Here is a 21,116-nt window from a genome sequence, read left to right as displayed (position 1 = left end):
CGTATTTTCTTTCCGTGTCCGTTCCGTTTTTTTGCGGACCATATGCGGAACCATTAATTTCAATGGATCCGCAAAAATAGTTACTCCGTGTGCATTCCGTTTCCGTGTGTCCATTCTACAAATAGATAGAACATGTCCTGTTATTGTCCGCATTACGGACAAGGATAGGACTGTTCTATTAGGGGCCAGCTGTTCTGCAAAATATCAAAATATGGAATGCACACGGACGTCATTGCTATTATTTGCGGATCAGTTTTTTTGCGGACCGCAAAATACATACAGTTGTGTGCATGAGCCGTAAGTTTCAGTTTTGCTTGCTGTCAGTGAATGAGAACACTATTGGCTACATTCCTAGGCAACAAACCTAAACATAGCTAGTCTTGCGGTGTAGTTTATACAGTTGTATCTAGTCTAGCTCTGTGAGGTAAACAGTCTGGACTCCAGACTGATACATTGTAGCAAACTACTGTATTAGGTTACTTTCACACTCTTGTTTGGTGCGGATCTGTCATGGATCTGCACAGATGGATCCGTTCAGATAATACACCCCACTGCATCCGTTCAGAACGGATACGTTTGTATTATCTTTAACATAGCCAAGACGGATCCGACTTGAACACCATTGAAAGTCAATAGAGGATGGATCCGTTTTCTATTGTGCCATATTGTGTCATAGAAAACAGATCCGTCCTCATCGACTTACATTGTGTGTCAGAACGGATCCGTTTGGCTCAATTTTGTATGCAGCAGCAAGCAATGCAGGCAGCATTTTGGTGTCCGCCTCCAAAGCGGAAAGGAGACGGAACGGAGGCAAACTGACGCATTCTGAGCGGATCCTTTTCCATTCAGAATGCATTAGGGCAAAACTGATCCGTTTTGGACAGCTTGCGAGATCCCTGAATGGATCTCACAAACGGAAAGCCTAAACGCCAGTGTGAAAGCAGCCTTAGGCTACTTTCACACTAGCGTTCGATCGGATCCGTTCTGAACGGATCCGATCATAATAATGCAGACGGAGGCTCCGTTCAGAACGGATCCGTCTGCATTATATTAGCATATAAAAGCTAAGTGTGAAAATAGCCTCGTACGGATCCGTCCAGACTTTCAATGTAAAGTCAATGGGGGACGGATCCGCTTGAAGATTGAGCCATATTGTGGCATCTTCAAACGGATCCGTCCCCATTGACTTACATTGTAAGTCTGGACGGATCCGCACGCCTCCGCACGGCCAGGCGGACACCCGAACGCTGCAAGCAGCGTTCAGCTGTCCGCCTGTCCGTGCGGAGGCGAGCGGAGCGGAGGCTGAACGCCGCCAGACTGATGCAGTCTGAGCGGATCCGCATCCATTCAGACTGCATCAGGGCTGGACGGAAGCGTTCGGGTCCGCTCGTGAGCCCCTTTAAACGGAGCTCACGAGCGGACCGACGAACGCTAGTGTGAAAGTAGCCTTAGTAGTCATTTGTGCAGCTGCTGTGGATGTGTTTAGCTCCCAGAGCATTGTCTAGACTGGATACAGTTGTAACCACTTCTCAGTTGAGAGCAGCAATAGCTATGTAGAGGTAGTGTTCTTATTCACTGACAGCAATCGAATATCCTGGAAATAGTAAGGCAATAAAACATATAAAATATATATGAGAATGGTATAGAACTTATATAAGGCAATTAAACATAAGTGATTTACATAAAAATTGGAAATATTTGCAGAGGTCTCCACCATCAGCAACCTGGTACTTTCTGAATACAGAGACTTCTGGCTCAAGCTCCTTGCATATGCCCTTATACATCTGCACAGTCATATGACGGTATAAACACAGGTTCATCGTTACCCATTTGCTGTACATTTTAATTTCAGGCACCATAGTAGGAGCTGTAGTAGGAAGTGTTGTTGGCGTCTCTGCACTCATTGGTGTTGGATTTTGGTTTTGGAGAAGGTAAAACCAGATTTATTTTTCTCTCATTTATTTTTAATGCGTACATTTTCTATTAAAAATATGTAAAGAGTTTAGCAAAATACAGTTTAGCCTGCAGGTATGTACTGTTCAAGCCTGTCACTGCTGAGGCCTGTGATTGGCTGCAGCGGTCACAGGACCCAGCTGCTTCCTGGTCCTGCAGGGGAGCAGTGGCCGGACTGTTTATGTTCAGGTCCATAGAATAGAAGGTTGTTGACTCTAAGGCAACCCCTTTAATTACTTTGTGCAAATGAGGCAAGAAGACCACTGCTCTAATCTACACAGCAAAGCTGTTACCATATTGTGTGTACTCTGGAGGCTAGTCACATAAAAATAAAACCACAAAAAATTATTGGAAAAAATTATTTTCAAGTGTCATTTCTTGTGATAAATTGGGGCGGATTTATAAATAAAATGCTGCAACTTTATTAACACTTTCAACAGGGGATGTGGATTTGCTGGACAACGGTGTTGCTTAATGGCAAAGGGGGCACAGCTCTAGCAGACACCTACTGTAGCTAACTAGATAGATCGTATAAAACAGACAGGACCGTCAGGGATGCCTCAACTGCAACACTCCAGCTGCTGCAAAACTACAACTCCCAGTAATTTGTATAACACAATATTTTTGATTTGATTGCATTCTAGTCTAAATGTGCACCAGATTTATTATTCAGCAGCAGCCATTGTGATAAACCCATTGTAGTTTAAAGTTTACTCTGTCTAAAAATTAAACCTTAATTAAATCTTCACCAATATTTTAACATTTTATTTTCATTTCAGGCATAAAAAACATAGTTCAGAAAATATGAAAATTAGGTATGTACAGTATGTCTGATGCTGAGGTCATAACAGCATGTACTTATTAAACTGCAAAAAAATAAAAATAAAATCAGTAACTTTGTAAGTGCATATTACTTATTTTGTGCTGATGATAAGTTACATCCTTTATTATACTTCAGAGCAGCAGTTACTTTTCTGCTGGTGGAGTCACTGTGTACATATATTATTTATCCTTTACTGATCCTGAGTTACATCCTGTATTATACTCCAGAGCTGGACTCACTATTCTGCTGGTGCAGTCACTGTGTACATACATTACTTATCCTTAGTTACAACATGTATTATACAGTGTTGCAGAGCTGCACTCACTATTCTGCTGGGGGGGGGGGGGGGGGGGAGTTGTGGTGTGCATGTAAAAGGTGTTGAGGAGCCCCTTCTATTTCCAGTTGTATGTATGCAAATGAGCTCTTAACAAGCTCTGCCTCTAATGCCACCAGATGTAAGGTAGCTATCCTATAAGTCAATGTTCAGCTGTTTAACTAAGCCTTGAGACATGACTTGGATATCAAATAACCCAGCACCTCCTCTGCAGACAGCTGTTTTGGGGTGATTGCCCCTCATCAGTGCAGAGCAGAGAATACTGGCTTAACTGGGTGAGAGGCCTGTGTCAGGGGGGAACTAACTCTCCTTAGGGAGAGAGCACCTTAATCAGTGTGAGGAGACCTATAGGCCATACATGCTCCTCTGGAATTCTGAGAGGGAAGGGATGCAAATGAGCTCTTAACAAGCTCTGCCTCTAATGCCACCAGATGTAAGGCAGCTATCCTATAAGTCAATGTTCAGCTCTTAAAATAAGCCTTGAAACATGACTTGGATATTAAATAAGCCAGCAGCTCATCTGCAGACTGCTGTTTACGCCTTTCATCTGGTGGCATTAGAGGCAGAGCTTGTTAAGAGCTCATTTGCATCCCTTCCCTCCCAGAATTCCAGAGGAGCATGTATGGCCTATAAGTTTCCTAAGGAGAGTTAGTTTCTCCCCCTTACCTGGACACAGGCCTCTCACCCAGTACTCTCTGCTCTGCACTGATGAGGGGCAATCACCCTGAAACAGCTGTCTGCAGATGAGGTGCTGGCTTATTTGATATCAAAGTCATGAGTAGCGAGTTCATGGAAGTTTTTATTTTTTGTCACAAGTTAGTGGAATATGAGACTTTGTAATAAAAAAAAAAATCATCATTTTCCGCTAACTTGTGACAAAAAATTAAAAATTCTAGGAACTCTCCATGCCCCTCACGAAATACCTTGGGGTGTCTTCTTTCCAAAATGGGGTCACTTGTGGGGTAGTTATACTGCCCTGGCATTTTAGGGGCCCTAATGCGTGAGAAGTAGTTAGAAATCCAAATGTGTAATAAATGCCCTGTGAAATCCTAAAGGTGCTCTTTAGAATGTGGGCCCCTTTGCCCACCTAGGCTGCAAAAAAGTGTCACACATGTAGTATCGCCGTACTCAGGAGAAGTTGGGCAATGTGTTTTGGGGTGTATTTTTACATATACCCATGGGTGAGAGAAATATCTCTCTAAAAGACAACTTTTCCCATTTTTTTATACAAAGTTGTCATTATAGAGAGATATTTCTCTCACCCAGCATGGTTATATGTAAAAAGACACCCCAAAACACATTGCCCTCCTTCTCCTGAGTACGGCGATACCACATGTGCGACACTTTTTTGCACCCTACATGCGCAAAGGGGCCCAAATTCCTTTTAGGGCGGCATTTTTAGACATTTGGATCCCAGACTTCTTCTCACGCTTTAGGCCCCCTAAAATGCCAGGGCAGTATAAATACCCCACATGTGACCCCATTTTGGAAAGAAGACACCCCAAGGTATTCAATGAGGGGCATGGTGAGTTCATAGAAGATTTTTTTTTTTTGGGCACAAGTTAGCGGAATTTTTTTTATTTTATTTTCTCACAAAGTCTCCCTTTCCGCTAACTTGGGACAAAAAGTTAAATCTTTCATGGACTCAATATGCCCCTCAGCGAATACCTTGGGGTGTCTTCTTTCTGAAATGGGGTCACATGTGGGGTATTTATACTGCCCTGGCATTTTAGGGGCCCTAAAGCGTGAGAAGAAGTCTGGAATATAAATGTCTAAAAAATTTTACGCATTTGGATTCCGTGAGGGCTATGGCGAGTTCATGTGAGATTTTATTTTTTGTCACAAGTTAGTGGAAAATGAGACTTTGTAAGAAAAAAATATAAAAAAAAATCAATTTCCGCTAACTTGTGCCAAAAAAATGTCTGAATGGAGCCTTACAGGGGGGTGATCAATGACAGGGGGTTGATCAGGGAGTCTATATGGGGTGATCACCACCCTGTCATTGATCACCCCCTGTAAGGCTCCATTCAGACGTCCGTATGTGTTTTGCGGATCCGCGGTGTCCGCGTTTTGCGGATCCACGGATCTGCAAAACACATACGGACGTCTGAATGGAGCCTTACAGGCGGGTGATCAGGGAGTCTATATGGGGTGATCACCCCCCCCGTAAGGCTCCATTCAGACGTCCGTATGGGTTTTGCGGATACGATCCATGGATCCGTGGATCCGCAAAACACATACGGACCTCTGAATGTAGCCTTACAGGGGGGTGATCAGGGAGTCTATATGGGGTGATCACCCCCTGTCATTGATCACCCCCCTGTGGGGCTCCATTCAGACATCCGTATGTGTTTTGCGGATCCGATCCATGGATCCGTAAAACACATACAGACGTCTGAACGGAGCCTTACAGGGGGGTGATCAATGACAGGGGGGTGATCAGGGCGTCTATATGGGGTGATCAGGGGTTAATAAGTAAAAGGGGGGGTGTGGTGTAGTGTGGTGCTTGGTGCTACTTATTACAGAGCTGCCTGTGTCCTCTGGTGGTCGATCCAAGCGAAAGGGACCACCAGAGGAGCAGGTAGCAGGTATATTAGATGCCGTTATCAAAACAGCGTCTAATATACCTGTTAGGGGTTAAAAAAATAAATAAATCGCATCTACAGCCTGCCAGCAAACGATCGCCGCTGGCAGGCTGTAGATCCACTCGCTTACCTGCAGTCCCCGTGAACGCGAGCGCCTGTGTGCGCGCGTTCACAGGAAATCTCGCATCTCGCGAGATGACGCGTAGATGCGTGACTCTGCCTGAGTGAGCCGCCTCCAGAACGCGATCCTGCGTTAGGCGGTCCGGAGGCGGTTAAACAGCTGAACATTGACTTATAGGATAGCTGCCTTACATCTGGTGGCATTAGAGGCAAAGTTTGTAAAGAGCTCATTTGCATCCCTTCCCTCACAGAATTCCAGAGGAGCATGTATGGCCTATAGGTCTCCTCACACTGATTAAGGTGCTCTCTCCCTAAAGAGAGTTAGTTCCTCCCTGACCCAGTCGTATGTATGTAATGTTTATATTGTTGCCACTTGTGACAATGTTATTTTATTGTGCATATGGTGGGGGTGTTCTGTAGGAGACAGTATTGGTACATACATGTCCCTGCTGCAGTGCTCCATGAAGGATACATATGAGCATTTATCAGAAGGCGCTTAAATGTTTACCTTTAAAGGCTATGTACACATTCAGGGGCATTTTTTTTTTATTATTGCAAAAAAATGGTTTTTGAAATTGATCTTTATTAAAAATATGGCGTCCATTTTTCTGTACAGAGCTGACATGATCTAGTAGCACCCTTTGGATTTTCTGTCTTTTCCATCAGACCAGGAGCTAACAGACTCCTTATCTCTGCTCTCTGACCGTATAAACACTCATTATAGCTCAGTTCTGATCTTACTGATAAGAATGTGGCTTAAATAAATGTTTAGGACCTCTTAGTAGTTTAGACATAACGGATTCGCAAAAAGTGAAAGTGCCAGTCACATACAGTAGCTCGAAAAATAGTTAACCCTTTGTGACAGAACAGCTCAATATTTTTAATAAAGACCATTTGAAAAATTATTTTTAGCCAAAAATGAGCAACATCATAAAAAAAAATAAAAAAAAGAATACCTCCAAAAGGTGTACATAGCCTTTAAAGACCTGCCCTGATCTATATTATCAGTACAGGGAAGAGAGAACAGTGCTGCCATCTAGAGGTCACGCACCATTCCTCACATTACAAGGATTTAACGGTCTACCGACTTATCAGACAGGCATTCCTGGTTTCCAATAGTTGGGAACTGCAGTTCATACAACCCTGAAATACAGCCACTATATGTACTGCATGTGAACATTTGAGGGTGCATTTATTAAAGGGATTGTGTCACTTCAGCAATAGCATTTCATATGTAGAGAAAGTTAATACAAGCCACTATTGTGATTTTCCACATTGCTTCCTTTGCTGGCTTGATTCAATTTTCCATAGCGTTAAACACTACTTGCTTCCATGGTTATGACCACCCTGCAATCCAGCAGCAGTGGCCGTGCTTGCACACCATAGAAAAAGGCACCAGCCTATGTGAGTTCCTATGGTCCCAGCCACCAGAAAGGTCGGCACTTTTTCCTATAGTGTGCAAGCACAACCACCACTGCTGTATTGTAAGTTGGTCATAACCATGGAAACAAGCAGTGAGATTACGGCAGCTAAAGGGTGAAAACCCCAGAAGCTCAGGCTTCTTACTGTGGCCAATGAGGATTCAGTAATTGAATTTAATGCACTGGGTCTCTCTAAAGAGACCCAGGGTATTGAAGCTGCAATTCTTATTTTAAGCAGCAGGTGGCAGGCCAACATAAGAAATTTGCAATCCTGTACAAATAATGGATCCAAAATATCCATGATTGTTCAGAATAAAAATAAAAAATATATAAGAATTTTGTAGGCTCAAATACGAGCTTCAAAATCATAAGAAAAAGTGAAATATAAAAAAAAAAAATCAATATAAAAGTTGAAATCATCCCCCTTTCAGTAGAATAAAAAATAAATACATAAATAACAAAAAATATCATGGACATCACTGCATTCCAAACTATTAAATATAAAAACATTCTTCCAATTCTGTGAATGGAGTAACAAAAATAAGGGTCAAAATGGCCAATTTGCCATTTTTTCATCTCTTCTCTTACCCAAAAAAGAAATGTAATAAAATGTGATCAAAAAGTCACACAGACTCCAAAATGGTATCAATAAAAACGACAGATTGTCCCGCAAAAAAGAGCCTCCATACAGCTCAGTAGATATAACTATAAAAAAAAGTGATGGGGGTCAGAATATGGTGATGTAAAAAAATAAAAATAAAATTATATATATATATATATATATATATATATATATATATATATATATATATATATTTATTTTAAACTTTACATTTATTTATACAGTATTTAGACATTAAAAAAACTATACATGTGGTATCATTGTAATCGTACTGACCCAGAAAATGAAGGACACAAGTCAGTTTTGCCACAAAGAAAACACAGTGGGAACAAAACCCGCAAAACGGTGGAGGAATTGCACTTTTTTCCAATTCCACCCCATTTGGATTCCCCCCCCCCCCCCCCCCCCCCCCGCTTCCCATTACATTGTATGCCATATTAAATGATGGCTTTAGAAAGTACAACTTGTCCCGCTAAAAATAAGCCCTCATACAGCTATGTGAATTGAAAAATTAAAAAAGTAATGGTATTGTGCTGGCAGTATCCTAAGGGTTAATAACCCTTGGCTGTCCGTGGATCTGCCAAAGTTATGTAGAGGTACATAACTTTGGCAGATCCACTACCACTTCTAAATGCAAGACAGATTCCTAGCGCTCTTACATTAAGACCATTTTATACACCTAAAACAGGCATAGAAAATAGTAAATTAGGTGGACCTGCTGGTGAGTCCCCATCCCCGACCACTTTATTAGACCTGGTGTGAGCGGGGAAAACAGATGATCCCCTTAGTTCTGTGCATATAACTAATTGTCTTTATTTTAAAATTGATTGTTTTTCTTTAATTTTATTTATTTTCAGGAAACGTGCAAAGCGTGAAAACTTTGAAGCTTTGTTTAAAAATCTGCAAGCAGATGACAACAAGGGCTTCACGATGGAGTTTAATGTATGTATGAAAACAATCAAAAGATGCTCAGCAGGTTATTAACCCATTTCTATTTTCATTTTTTGCATTTAGGTCCTTTCCTTCTTGCCTTCCAAAATTCATAGTTTCATATTTTTTTTTTATGCCCGTTTCACATTTGCGGTAAACAGATGTGGCAAGCTGTTCCAGCCGGGAACAGCCTGTCGGATCCATGAGTACCAGGCGCAACCGAGATACCGTCCAGCCCCATCCACTATAATAGGGACTGGCTGAGATCCGGCCGCAACCTGGCAAATATGCTGAGCAGAGGCCAGACAAATAACGCTGCACGCAGCAGTTTTCGTCTGGCCGCTTCTCTGCAGATTTGCCAGGTAGCAGCCAAATCTCTGCCGGTCCCTATTATAGTGAATGGGGCCGAATGGTATCTCGGCAGCACACGGTAGCGCCCGGCCCGACGGATCTGTTTACTGCAAATATGAAACAGGGCTTAATTCACATACCCATAGGAGTGCTTGTTTTGTCCGGAACAAATTGTAGTTTCTAATGGCACTGTTTAATACCTTAACGCAAAATCACTTACATGTAAATGGTCAGTGGGATGTATGGAGCGGGTGTCAGCTGTATATCACTTGGTTGTTTGTCGTTGCTGGTATTATTTTCACTAATTCATGTTTTTGTGGCTTGTCATGTTTTTAATATTTAGAGCCTGCAGTCTGTAGGTGTCTTACAGCCAAGGTCAGTGGCTCTTCATCCTGCCAATGTAGAGAAGAACCGTGAAGATGCAGCCTACCCATGTAAGTCTCTACAATCATCATATTTACACATACAAGCTATAGAAATCCTGGAGCATGCCATATCATGAAATATTCTTTTTATAAATCCGGAGGGCCACATTATTATTTATTATGACAATAGAATTGAAGGTATTTAAGCATTACAAACTAGTAAAAGGCAGAACAAGAACAACGCCACAAACAAAAACCTGTGGGTAAATATAAGATTACAATAATTAGAATAATATAACCTCCTACAGAAAATACATTTAAAGTGTAACTGTCATTCTTTATTTGTGTAATGTATAGGGGCAGTGATACGGACCATATTTGTAATTTACTTTAATTACTGAAATCGCAAATTTCTATTAAAAAAAATAGATATGTGCGATTTCAGTAATTAAAGTACATTACAAAAAAAATAAAAAATAAGAAAATGAATGACAGTTACACTTTAAGGAGCATAACTGGAAAATTAGCAGATTGTAGCGCAAATTTTATTTATGCCGCAATCTGCGCCAGATTCTAATATAGGAGTATTTCTGGATCGTAAATGATCCCCCATAGCATCAACATTATTATTTATATTATTATATACTGTTATTTTACTATTCATTTTATCATTATTGGTTGTTTTTTTTACTACTAGTTTTTGTTTTACCATCATTATTGTTAATATTTTTGTTATTGGCTTTATTTTTAACATGTTTACCTCTCTTATTTTTCTGCAGAATTGTCTTTTTACATGTGTTCATTTGATAATTTTTTTTTTATTGTAGACGATAAATCTCGAGTTACGTTGTCGACCCTTGAAAACTCCTCTGATGGTTATATTAATGCCAGTTATGTTCCTGTAAGTGATTTACTTATTATTCCTGAGAATGGATGATAGAGGTGCTGATAATGAGGACAGAAGATTAGCACACTGACAGATAACAGCACGCTTTATGTATATATTGAAACTTTAGAGAGAATGATGGAGACAGGGGTATAATGGCTAATAATAATAATGATATTGTAATCTTAGGCCCAATGCAAAATATATACCAGGGTCCCCACCCTCCGTTTAAAATTCTGGCATCTTTATGTGATAGAGGGGTCTTTGAGCCCCCTCAGGCACCAAGGTCCTGGATAACAACTACGTTTGCACCCCCTGTACCTGCTCCCCTAAATCTGTGTGGCTGTATAGTGTCAAAAGTATAAAGGTATCGCATATCCTTTCATTAGAGATTAAGGGCTCTTTCAAACTAGCGGATGCCGTGCGGGTAATCGGCTGATTGAAAGAGAGTCAAGCTCGGCTCTGGACAGCAGGGACACGGAGCATTAACATGATTGATAATGCTCCGTGCCTCTCCGTGATCTTTTTATTACAAAATCACACTGACAACTTTATCTCCCTGTGATTTTGTAGTAAAAAGATCACAGAGAGACACAGAGCATTATCAATCATGTTAATGCTCCGTATCTCTGCTGTCCAGAGCAGAGCTTGGCTCTCTTTCACGCAGCGGATTACCCGCACGGCATCAGCTCGTCTGAAAGAGCCCCAACTCTACAGCTAACTGAATGGATTAGCTATGACTCTTGTGCACTGCACAATTATGTACACAGCGATAAATTGTGTCTGTATTTCAGCAGTCTCCTACTCTCTCCCTGCACTTTCCCTCTCCAATGTTGTCCTACACTCTCTGTTCAGAGTCTGTTCACATCTCCTCTACACTCAATTTCACTTTGTAACACGTGCAGCCGCCATTTTAGGAGAACTGATTCATTACCACGAAGCGCGAGAAATTCTGATTAGGAAAACTTTGATTCTAAACTATTTTGGACCAAATTCCGCTTCGGATGCTTCACTTTGCTCAACACTACTTTTCATCATTACTGCATGAATTTAACATTTATCATCTATTCTCCTGCTTCAGGGGTACAGGTCTGAGAAAGAATTTGTTGCTGCTCAGCACCCACTGCCAGGGACCATCAAAGACTTCTGGTACATGATCTGGGAGAAGCGCATTAGCACCATTGTAATGCTGTCCAATAGGCGAGAAAATTATAAGGTAAAGAAATATATGCTGATTCTGCCCTTTACATTATTTATATAATCGTGCAATGAAAATGAAACAGAATAGTTTCTTAAAATTGAGCCCTAGAATTCAGCTTGGGCCTCATGCACATGACCGTGGCGTTGTTTTTGCGGTCCACAAACCCCGGATCCGCAAAAAACGGAAGCTGCCCTTGTTGCCTTCCGCAATTTGCAGAACGGAACGAGCAACGGTCGTGTGCATGAGGCCTTAGGCCGAGTTCACATCAGCGTTCAGCCTTTCCGCTTTTCTGCTCCATTATAGAAGCAGAAGAACAGAAAGGATGGATTTGGAACATAACAGAGCTGAATGGAACCTACGGAACCCATAGACTATAATTGAATCCGTTAGGTTTCCTCTCAGAACGGAGCAGAAAAACAGAAAGGCTGAACAATGATGCGAACTCTGACTAAAATGTAAATAAACAGTTTGCAAATGTTGGTGATTTTTCTTGGAAACGGACAAGATTTTGGGTATGTTCACAATTAAACAGAATTCTAAATTTAGCTGTGTGTGAACAGAGAAACTCAAAACTGGTACAAAGCAAAGAATTTACAAGTTGCTCAAAATTGTGTAAATTTTAACTGTATACTGTAGATCAAAGTTGACTGCAGCAACAGACAACACAATTTTTATTTGTAGTCTGTTACCATGGTGATTAGGGATGAGCAAATCGACTTCGAGTGAACCAGGGTTCGGGAAATGTTTTTTTACAGTAGAAAATAATTTATGAAGTTGTTACGTGAAGTCTCGTGAGACTTCGCGAGGTAATAACTTTGGCTTATAGGAGCCAATACATTCTTATACTGTATGTTCGCTCCGTACAGTATTCAAACTAAGTATTATGCAAATCGACTTCAGATGTTTCATCCGAAGTCGATTCGCTCATCCCTAATGGTGACATATAGTTCCATTTATCAGCTGTAAACAAAAAAAATAGGGGGATATTTGTAATGAATTCTATTTGCAAAGTTGCTACAGTCACACGAAATTGAAAAACACAGCGGGCAAAATAGGACATGTCCTCGTTTTTGACAGCCATTATTCATAGGCCATCAAAAAACAGCCATGTGAATAACCCCATAGATCACATTGTTCTTTATTTTTATTAACTTTCTTTATTATATTTCAAATCTTAACAACAATAAAATGTAAACTAACATAAAACAAAAACAAAAACTCCCAATCCCTCCCAATCCTATCCAATGGTGCATCCTCCCTCACCGCCTCCGCCCCGTAACAAGACGGGGGAGAGATAAAGAGGACTAAAGAGCTTGAGAGAGCGGAGGAAGCTCTAAGGGCTCCAATCTCCCCAAATTCTAAGCCATTTTGTCTCGCTGTTTCTTTGCTTACATAGAATATATTCATATCTTTACTGAATAAATCCCCATATGATAATTTTTTTTCGTTGTTGGAGTCAGATCAATTGACCTACTCCGATAAGGAATTTAAATACGCCAGGAATCTTTTTATGAAGTCATGGTATTGTATTCGATTTTGGTTTGGATTGAAGGGTTCAATAGGATGCACGCCTTTGTGGTACAATAGGCATTTTCAAACTTTAGTTGAATTAGGTAGCGATTCATATTGGCAAAAAAGTAATATATTATACGTCACACAGGTAGTAGGTAATGGGGATATAGTTTAATTTATGGTATTATCACAAAAAGAAAAAAAAACACAGAAATTAACATGGTTTCGCTACTTACAGTTAAGAGCGGCACTTTTAAGTATTAAAAAAAAAAAAAAAAAGATAGGCTTGAAATACACATTTCTACACAGCTTAATGGTTTGATAGGGAATTTGGAGCATGGGATGAAGATTTCTCAACTCTACAGAAATATAATTAGAGCACAATTTTTAGATACCCTTTCTCCAGGACAGAGGGCTTGGCAAAATGAATGTGCAATGACTTCTCTGGATGACAGGGAAGAGGTATTTCAGGATTTAAAAGTGGTTTCATATAATTTTAATCACATTGTGGTGCAGTTTAATATTTTGCATAGACTATGTTACACCTCTTTGGCTTAGAAGATGTGGTATTAGGGGTGATTCCAACTGCCCCAGGTGTGATACTCCTATGCGGATTATTTGCATACTTTCTGGTTTTGTTCAGAGCTGAAACAGTATTGGGGGACTATTCATGAATACATAGAGGGAAAGCTGAATGTACGGATACCCTTTACTGCTGAATGTTGGGTATTAAGTAATCTTGCTAAGGTGGGATGCCAGCAGGATAAAAAAAAAAACTTCTGTATAAAGATAATGTTTTGGGGCAGATTGTTAATAGCGCGATCTTGGTTTGCATGAGAGGCTCCCAGTATTAATATATGGTTAAACATGATAAAAATATATGAATATATTCTATGTAAGCAAAGAAACATTGTTCTTAAAATGGTTGTGTGATTGCCAATTAAAAAAAAAAAAAAAAAATGGCCATCACACACCTATTTTTCGTGTGAATGTAACCTTATGCATGGACGCAAAAAATATAGAAGGTTGTTATGAAAGCAGGTATAGCCTATAATTACGCCAGTTTACAAGACTTGCTCTCGTTTTTATATATTTTAGAGGCGAGAGGAGGAATATTGGCCAAAAGTCACCAAAACATTTGGTAATATCATAGCAACTTTAATGTCTGAAAACATACAGACTGGTTGGACTGTCAGAGTCTTTATGGTGAGAAATGTAAGTACCCATCATCTTTATATAGTGGCTAAGTTATTACTTATTTGTGTTGTCGGTTCGTGTTGTATATTTTCTAACATAAAATCAATTTTGTGTTTTCTCAGATTGGAAGGAAAGAAAGTCGTCAAGTACGACAGTTCCATTTTACTGAATGGCACGAGACTGGGAAAATGCCTGAAAGAGACACTGTAATACAGTTTGTACATCAGGTCCGGCAGAACAAGAAAGAAAATCCTTCTAATTACCCTACTCTGGTCCATTGCAGGTATAAGAATTGGGCTTTGTTTGCTGAGATAGAAAAAAATGTGCCAATTGTATCTCTCTGGCCTCCATAGATGAGATTATACATTGAATCCATTGTAAAACAGAATGAGCCGTAGACAAAGGAGGAGTGAGCAGGCACACTGTATTTCTACGAATTTTGGTGACCCAAAGGGCAAAAATGGCTGTAATTAACCCAAACTTCCTAAGGGCTCATGCGCACGAACTTGTGTGCCCCGTACCGGCGTTGTGGACCGCTATTTGCCATTTATGTATGTATAATATGCCTACTGCAGAGCTGTGTATGTGCAGCAAGCTGCAGATTTGAGAGGAGACTGTTCGAGACCCTTCCTTCCCTGTGGGGAAGGGAAACAGCCCCATCTAGTGGTGAATGTGAATATGGACTATTAACGCCTTAGCAACAATACATAAAATGCATACTTTATGAGAAAGTACAGCTCTACACCTCTTTTGCAGAGTACTGCTGCTGTGCACTTGGGCACTACACATGTGTGTAGCAGGGTTTTGTGTGTATGTATGTAGCAGAGCTGTGTGTGCATAATGTGTGTACTGCACTGCTGCGTGTGTTTATAATATGTGCCCTGCAGAGTTGTGTGTGTGTGTGTGTGTGTGTGTGTGTGTATAATGTGTGTTCTGAACTGCTGTTTGGGTGTGTATAGCATGCATACTGCAGAACGGTTTGTGATTTCTATAATTTCATGATAATGGAGTGTAATATCTTTTTTTTAAAGTCAATTATTTAGCAGAAATTAAATTAACAAGCATGGCAGAACACTGCAAAGCAGTGACAGGAGACAATAGGTACATTTAACCCGTTCTCAACACGACATAATATTACATCATAGTGGAAAGTGACTACGCAATTTGACGTAATAGTACATCATGATGATCGGGCGGGCAAAGGAGCTGTGCACGTCTGATCAATGCGAGGGTCCATCTGTGACTGAAAGCCGGGCCCCTGCTGTATCCACCAGCTGTAAAAGCTGATGCCAGATGATTAACCCCTTCTATGTCGCAGTCAGCGCTGAGCACAGCGAACAGTGGCGGATCCAGAGCCTGGCAATGTGCCATTAAAATGTGCCCCCATAGATGCCCCCCAATCATGTGCCAGTAACAAGAGCACCCCCCCAATCATGTGCCAGTAATAACTGCCCCCATAGATGCCACCCAATAATGTGCCAGTAAAATGTGCCCCCATAGATGCCCCCCAATCAGGTGCCAAGAACAAGAGCACCCCCCCCCCAATCATGTGCCTGTAACAAGAGCACCCCCCCCAATCATGTGCCTGTAACAAGAGCACCCCCCCAATCATGTGCCTGTAACAAGAGCACCCCCCCCAATCATGTGCCTGTAACAAGAGCACCCCCCCAATCATGTGCCTGTAACAAGAGCACCCCCCAATCATGTGCCTGTAACAAGAGCACCCCCCAATCATGTGCCTGTAACAAGAGCACCCCCCCAATCATGTGCCTGTAACAAGAGCACCCCCCCAATCATGTGCCTGTAACAAGAGCACCCCCCCAATCATGTGCCTGTAACAAGAGCACCCCCCCCAATCATGTGCCTGTAACAAGAGCACCCCCCAATCATGTGCCTGTAACAAGAGCACCCCCCCAATCATGTGCCTGTAACAAGAGCACCCCCCCAATCATGTGCCTGTAACTAGAGCACCCCCCAATCATGTGCCTGTAACAAGAGCACCCCCCCAATCATGTGCCTGTAACAAGAGCCCAGTGCTAAAGTTTCAGTGGGATTGGAATTATATTATACAGTATGGTAAGGGACCTCAAGACAAGCTGAGCATGCATGTGTATGGAGGGTGTTCTGCTATGTGTGTGACCATCCTAAGACAATATGTATGACTTATTTTCTAGGACCGGCATGGGGAGATCTGGAACCTTTATAGCTCTTGATTGTATTATCAATCAGCTGGAAAGAGATGAAATCGTGGATATCTTTGGAGCAGTCCAAAAGATGTATTTACACCGGCCCTTAATTGTGCAAACACAGGTGAGCTTTAAATGTTTTTTCTGCTACATGCAAGGTTACTCCGTGTGCTATATACATCAGTTCTGCCCCGCAAAAAATCTAGAGCATGTCTTATTATTGTCAGCAATCGCGGACAAGAATAGGCATTTTCTATGTATTGCTGGCCCTTTACGTTCCGTACATTGGCCGGTATCCGTGTTTTGCGGACTGCAAAACACTCACGGCCATCTGAATGAGCCCTTAAAAGTGTTATGCATTCTGTATTGTTTTCTGAGCAGACCTGTAAAGAAAATGTCTTCTGCCTGAGTTAAAATGAAAATTAAAGGGGTTATCAGAGCCCAGTGGCGACTCTAGGAACAATATATAGGGGGGGCACAAAGATACCACAGTCAAAAATGGGGGGGCAAAAACAAAATAAGTATATAGAAATAAGATTACAAAATACGAGAAAGTTGCGGTCTGCAGGGATACAGTTATAATAAAACAATTTACTTACAAAAGAAGCTATTGAGTCATCTGCTGTGCCGTCCTCTGCTTGCTTCCACGGATTCTTTCCCCTTCTTTCTGTCTCTCGTCAGTGCACAGGCGCACTGTTATGGTGGATCTGTGGAAGACACACTGTTATGGGGGATCTGTGGATGACACATTATGCCTCTCATTAGCCCTCATTATGCCTCTCATCACTCCCATATCAGCCCCCATATCAGCCCTTATGCCTCATTAGCCCCCATTATAAGCCCGTATGCCTCATTAGCCCCATTATTCTTCTTATTAGCCTCATTAGCCCCAATTATGCCTCATTAGCCCACATTATGCCTCATTAGCCCACATTATGCCTCTAATTAGCCCCCATTATGCCTCTTATTAGCCCCCATATGCCTCCAATTAGCTCCATATGCCTCCAATTAGCCCCCATATGCCTTCAATTAGCCCCCATATGCCTCCTATTAGCCCCCATATGCCTCCTATTAGCCCCCAATTAGCCCCTATATGCCTCCAATTAGCCCCTATATGCCTCCAATTAGCCCCCATATGCCTCCTATTAGCCCCCATATGCCTCCAATTAACCCCATATGCCTCCAATTAGCCCCATAGACCCCATATGCCTCCAATTAGCCCCCATATGCCTCCAATTAGCCCCCAATTAGCCCCCATATGCCTCCTATTAGCCCCCAATTAGCCCCCATATGCCTCAAATTAACCCCATATGCCTCCAATTAGCCCCATAGACCCCATATGCCTCCAATTAGCCCCCATATGCCTCCAATTAGCCCCATAGACCCCATATGCCTCCAATTAGCCCCCATATGCCTCCAATTAGCCCCCAATTAGCCCCCATATGCCTCCAATTAGCCCCATAGACCCCATATGCCTCCAATTAGCCCCCATATGCCTCCAATTAGCCCCCATATGCCTCCTATTAGCCCCATATGCCTATTAGCCCCCATATGCCTCCAATTAGCCCCATATGCCTCCTATTAGCCCCATATGCCTCCTATTAGCCCCATATGCCTCCTATTAGCCCCCAAATATGCCTCCAATTAGCCCCCAAATATGCCTCCAAATGCCCCCATATGCCTCCAATTAGCCCCCAAATATGCCTCCAATTAGCCCCATATGCCTCCAAATGCCCCCATATGCCTCCTATTAGCCCCATATGCCTCCTATTAGCCCCCATAATGCCCCCAGCAGTCAAATTTTTTTATAAAATAAAATAAAAAAACACTTACCTCTCCTGCTCCTGGACGGACGCCACCTGCCATTTTCTCCCTCCTCAGTAGACTGTGCTCTAAACTGGCGCGCACAGCGTGAGGTCACAGAGCGACCTCACGCTGTGCGCAGCCCTGCACAGCCGACAGCCGAGGACCAGGAAGTGGTGAGTACAGAGCGTTCACCACTTCCTGGTCCTTCTGTACTAATGAGCGCTTCCATAATGGAAGCGCTCATTAGTATTCACTCGGGGGAATCAGCGGGGGGGCACCTGGGGGGGCAAGGAACAACATAGGGGGGGCAATTGCCCCCCCTCGCCCCCCTCTAGCGACGCCACTATCAGAGCCTAGAAATGTCCCCCGCATATGCCCGGGCCCCTCACAGATTCTACTTACCTGGCTCTCCACGCCGCTCCTGGTTCCCGCACAGCCGCCGCTGCTTCTCCCCATGCGCGGAGGAAAATATCCGGTGTCGGGGGGGCAGCCAATGACAGGCGGTTAGCCGGTGACAGGGACGAGCCTCGCTAGCATCGTGGGTGACAATAGGGAGGCTCGTCCCCATCACCGCCTGCTATTGGCAGCGGGGACCAGGAGCGGAGCAGGTAGTGGGGAGCCAGGTAAGTAGAATCTGTGTGAGGGGCCCGGGAATATAGGGAGATGGCATTTCCTGGCTCGGATGACCCCTTTAAGACCACCACAAAACTTAGTAGGGTTCTTAATAAAACTCAGCCTGATTGTAAAATATTACAGAAAGACAACTGGCAGCACGGGCAGATCTAGGACACAGTAATCATGACTGCATACATATAAACCCCTTCCTTTACGCTTGGATGAAAGGCAATTTAGATAGCAATACAGGAAAGGATTCTTTACGCTTAGAGCAGTCACACAATGAAATGCCCTATCCCAAGAGGTAGTAATGGTGGAGAAAATGGGCAAGGTACTTATCTAAAAGCAAATGGCACTGATGGTTATAATTACTCTAATAATGTTGTATAACTGACCGAACACATAGCTGCCATTACTCAAGCCAGGTAGGATATAGATAATGGTGTATTAAATTATATGGGTCTCCTGGACAGCAGCTATGTACACAGGTTTACTGCCTCTGAATGAAAATAAGGACATACTCATTCACTGACAGCAAGTAGAGATGTTAAAAATGCTGAGAAACTAAAGAACATCATATTAAGCTTTGCTAATTATGTGCTCCCAATCTAGGAGCAGTACATATTCCTGCACCGCTGCGCTCTAGATATAGTCACAGGTAAGACAGATCACGACTACCAGAAGATGGACGAGGATTCTCTTTATGAAGAAATACCCAAAACAACCCAGGAGCATGAAGAAGAATATGAACGGACATTGTTTGTCTGAGAATTCTGTCAGTTCTGTATTGTGGTCATTGTATTTATATAGCTGTTACAGTGTATAACGTGTTTAACCCCTTCAGCACCACTGCAGTCATGTGAGGCAGAAGTGCAAGGTTTAAAAATGGCACAGATCGCAAGCATATAACGCCTCAGACGCTGTGGTCAAACGTGACACCAACATTTGAGAGCTGGAAACACGGACACTCTGCGCTTCTGGGCTTGGAATGGCTCCCCCAGGTGGTGATCGGTGGAACCGCTCATTTGTTGTAAGACCTGGAGACCACCAGGCCTTTCACGGGTATATTCCAATGTAGCCCTGCAGGTGGCAGCACTATATCAGAATGTACTGAATCTTCTGTTTAACAATGTATCAAATTCCATCACTTCATGGAAATAGCAATCGGACGATTGCATCTTCTTAGGACCTTGGGGGCCGAAAAAAAAGTTTTTTTTTTTTTTATATTACAGATCATTCTGCAAAAAATGAGCCCCCATACCGAAACGTAGGGGGTCAGAATACGGCAATAAAAAGAATTTAAAAAATGTTTTCCAAAGTTTTTCTTTTTTTTATTAAATTCAAGAAACCGGAGGACTGGTGAATATTTATCTTAAAGACCAAGGAATTTTTTTCCACTTGTGTCTCCTCACATCCTATCAGCCATAATATATATATATTTTTTATATCGACATAGTTAACAGTTACAGTATTTAACAGGTTGCCTTTTTGAGGGCCGAGTTGTAGATTTGTGAAGCTCTATTTTTGAGGAAATATTTGTTAGTATTTCAATTGATAGAGATGTGGTCATCATTCTTTGAATCAGCTAAGAAAGCTCCCACATACTCCAGCTCTCAGAAAACTCCTTATCTTCTCCAAAGCACGAAGGTTCCATCCTACCCAAGAGAACTCTCCTCCTTGCTACGTCATATATACTTTTCTGCTGTTCTTGAAGACTCCATTACAAGATGGCCCCTATAGTTAGATATTTACACCGTTCACATACCAGAGTTAGTAAAACAATGCACAATGCGCAGATGCCAAGTGTTATCTCTTTTTCATATTTCAGCCAATGTAACAATGCCACGAGCCCGTCTACATAAACTGATGTACTTCCTGTAATAAACGAGAGAATTTGCTTTGACTCCAGTGTGTGTGTGTCAGTTATTTTCTTCCGTGCACGTAAAACCCTTAGGTTACTCTTAATTTGGAGCAGTAGAGCAAACATAATCAGCCCTGATGCCATATCTCAAACAGTCCAAGACTTTTTGAAAAAGGGGTTATGAAGGACATTGTATCCCCTTCTAACACTCTTTTGTACCCTGTGAAAAAGAAAAGTGAGAAGGGCAAACCCAGCCAATACCAGATGGTACGTGACCTACGTGCTGTCAATGAAGCCACAGTTTTAGCACCCCCATTGTGCCCAGTACACGCACCTTGTTGGCTCAGG

At 42.1% G+C, this 21,116-nt stretch overlaps 1 protein-coding gene across 1 annotated transcript in view; it reads left to right on the top strand.

The window, feature by feature from the left end:
- The window catches only part of LOC122920743 (receptor-type tyrosine-protein phosphatase beta-like), a 117,131-nt gene extending 97,007 nt beyond the window's left edge, over positions 1-20,124 (top strand). Inside the window, exons 28-37 of the mRNA XM_044270457.1 lie at positions 1,853-1,931; positions 2,733-2,768; positions 8,716-8,800; positions 9,483-9,573; positions 10,332-10,405; positions 11,472-11,606; positions 14,202-14,318; positions 14,423-14,583; positions 16,475-16,610; positions 19,520-20,124. Of these exons, the coding sequence (XP_044126392.1) occupies positions 1,853-1,931; positions 2,733-2,768; positions 8,716-8,800; positions 9,483-9,573; positions 10,332-10,405; positions 11,472-11,606; positions 14,202-14,318; positions 14,423-14,583; positions 16,475-16,610; positions 19,520-19,675 (1,070 nt within the window). The 3' untranslated portion in view covers positions 19,676-20,124. The remainder of the gene's footprint in view (positions 1-1,852; positions 1,932-2,732; positions 2,769-8,715; positions 8,801-9,482; positions 9,574-10,331; positions 10,406-11,471; positions 11,607-14,201; positions 14,319-14,422; positions 14,584-16,474; positions 16,611-19,519) is intronic.
- Positions 20,125-21,116: the final 992 nt, after the last annotated feature.

The sequence above is a fragment of the Bufo gargarizans genome, chromosome 10 (genome assembly GCF_014858855.1).
Source record: "Bufo gargarizans isolate SCDJY-AF-19 chromosome 10, ASM1485885v1, whole genome shotgun sequence".
NCBI classification, from domain to species: Eukaryota; Metazoa; Chordata; class Amphibia; order Anura; family Bufonidae; genus Bufo; species Bufo gargarizans.
Note: the sequence above shows the minus strand (reverse complement) of the source record. Positions and strands in the feature narration are given on the sequence as shown.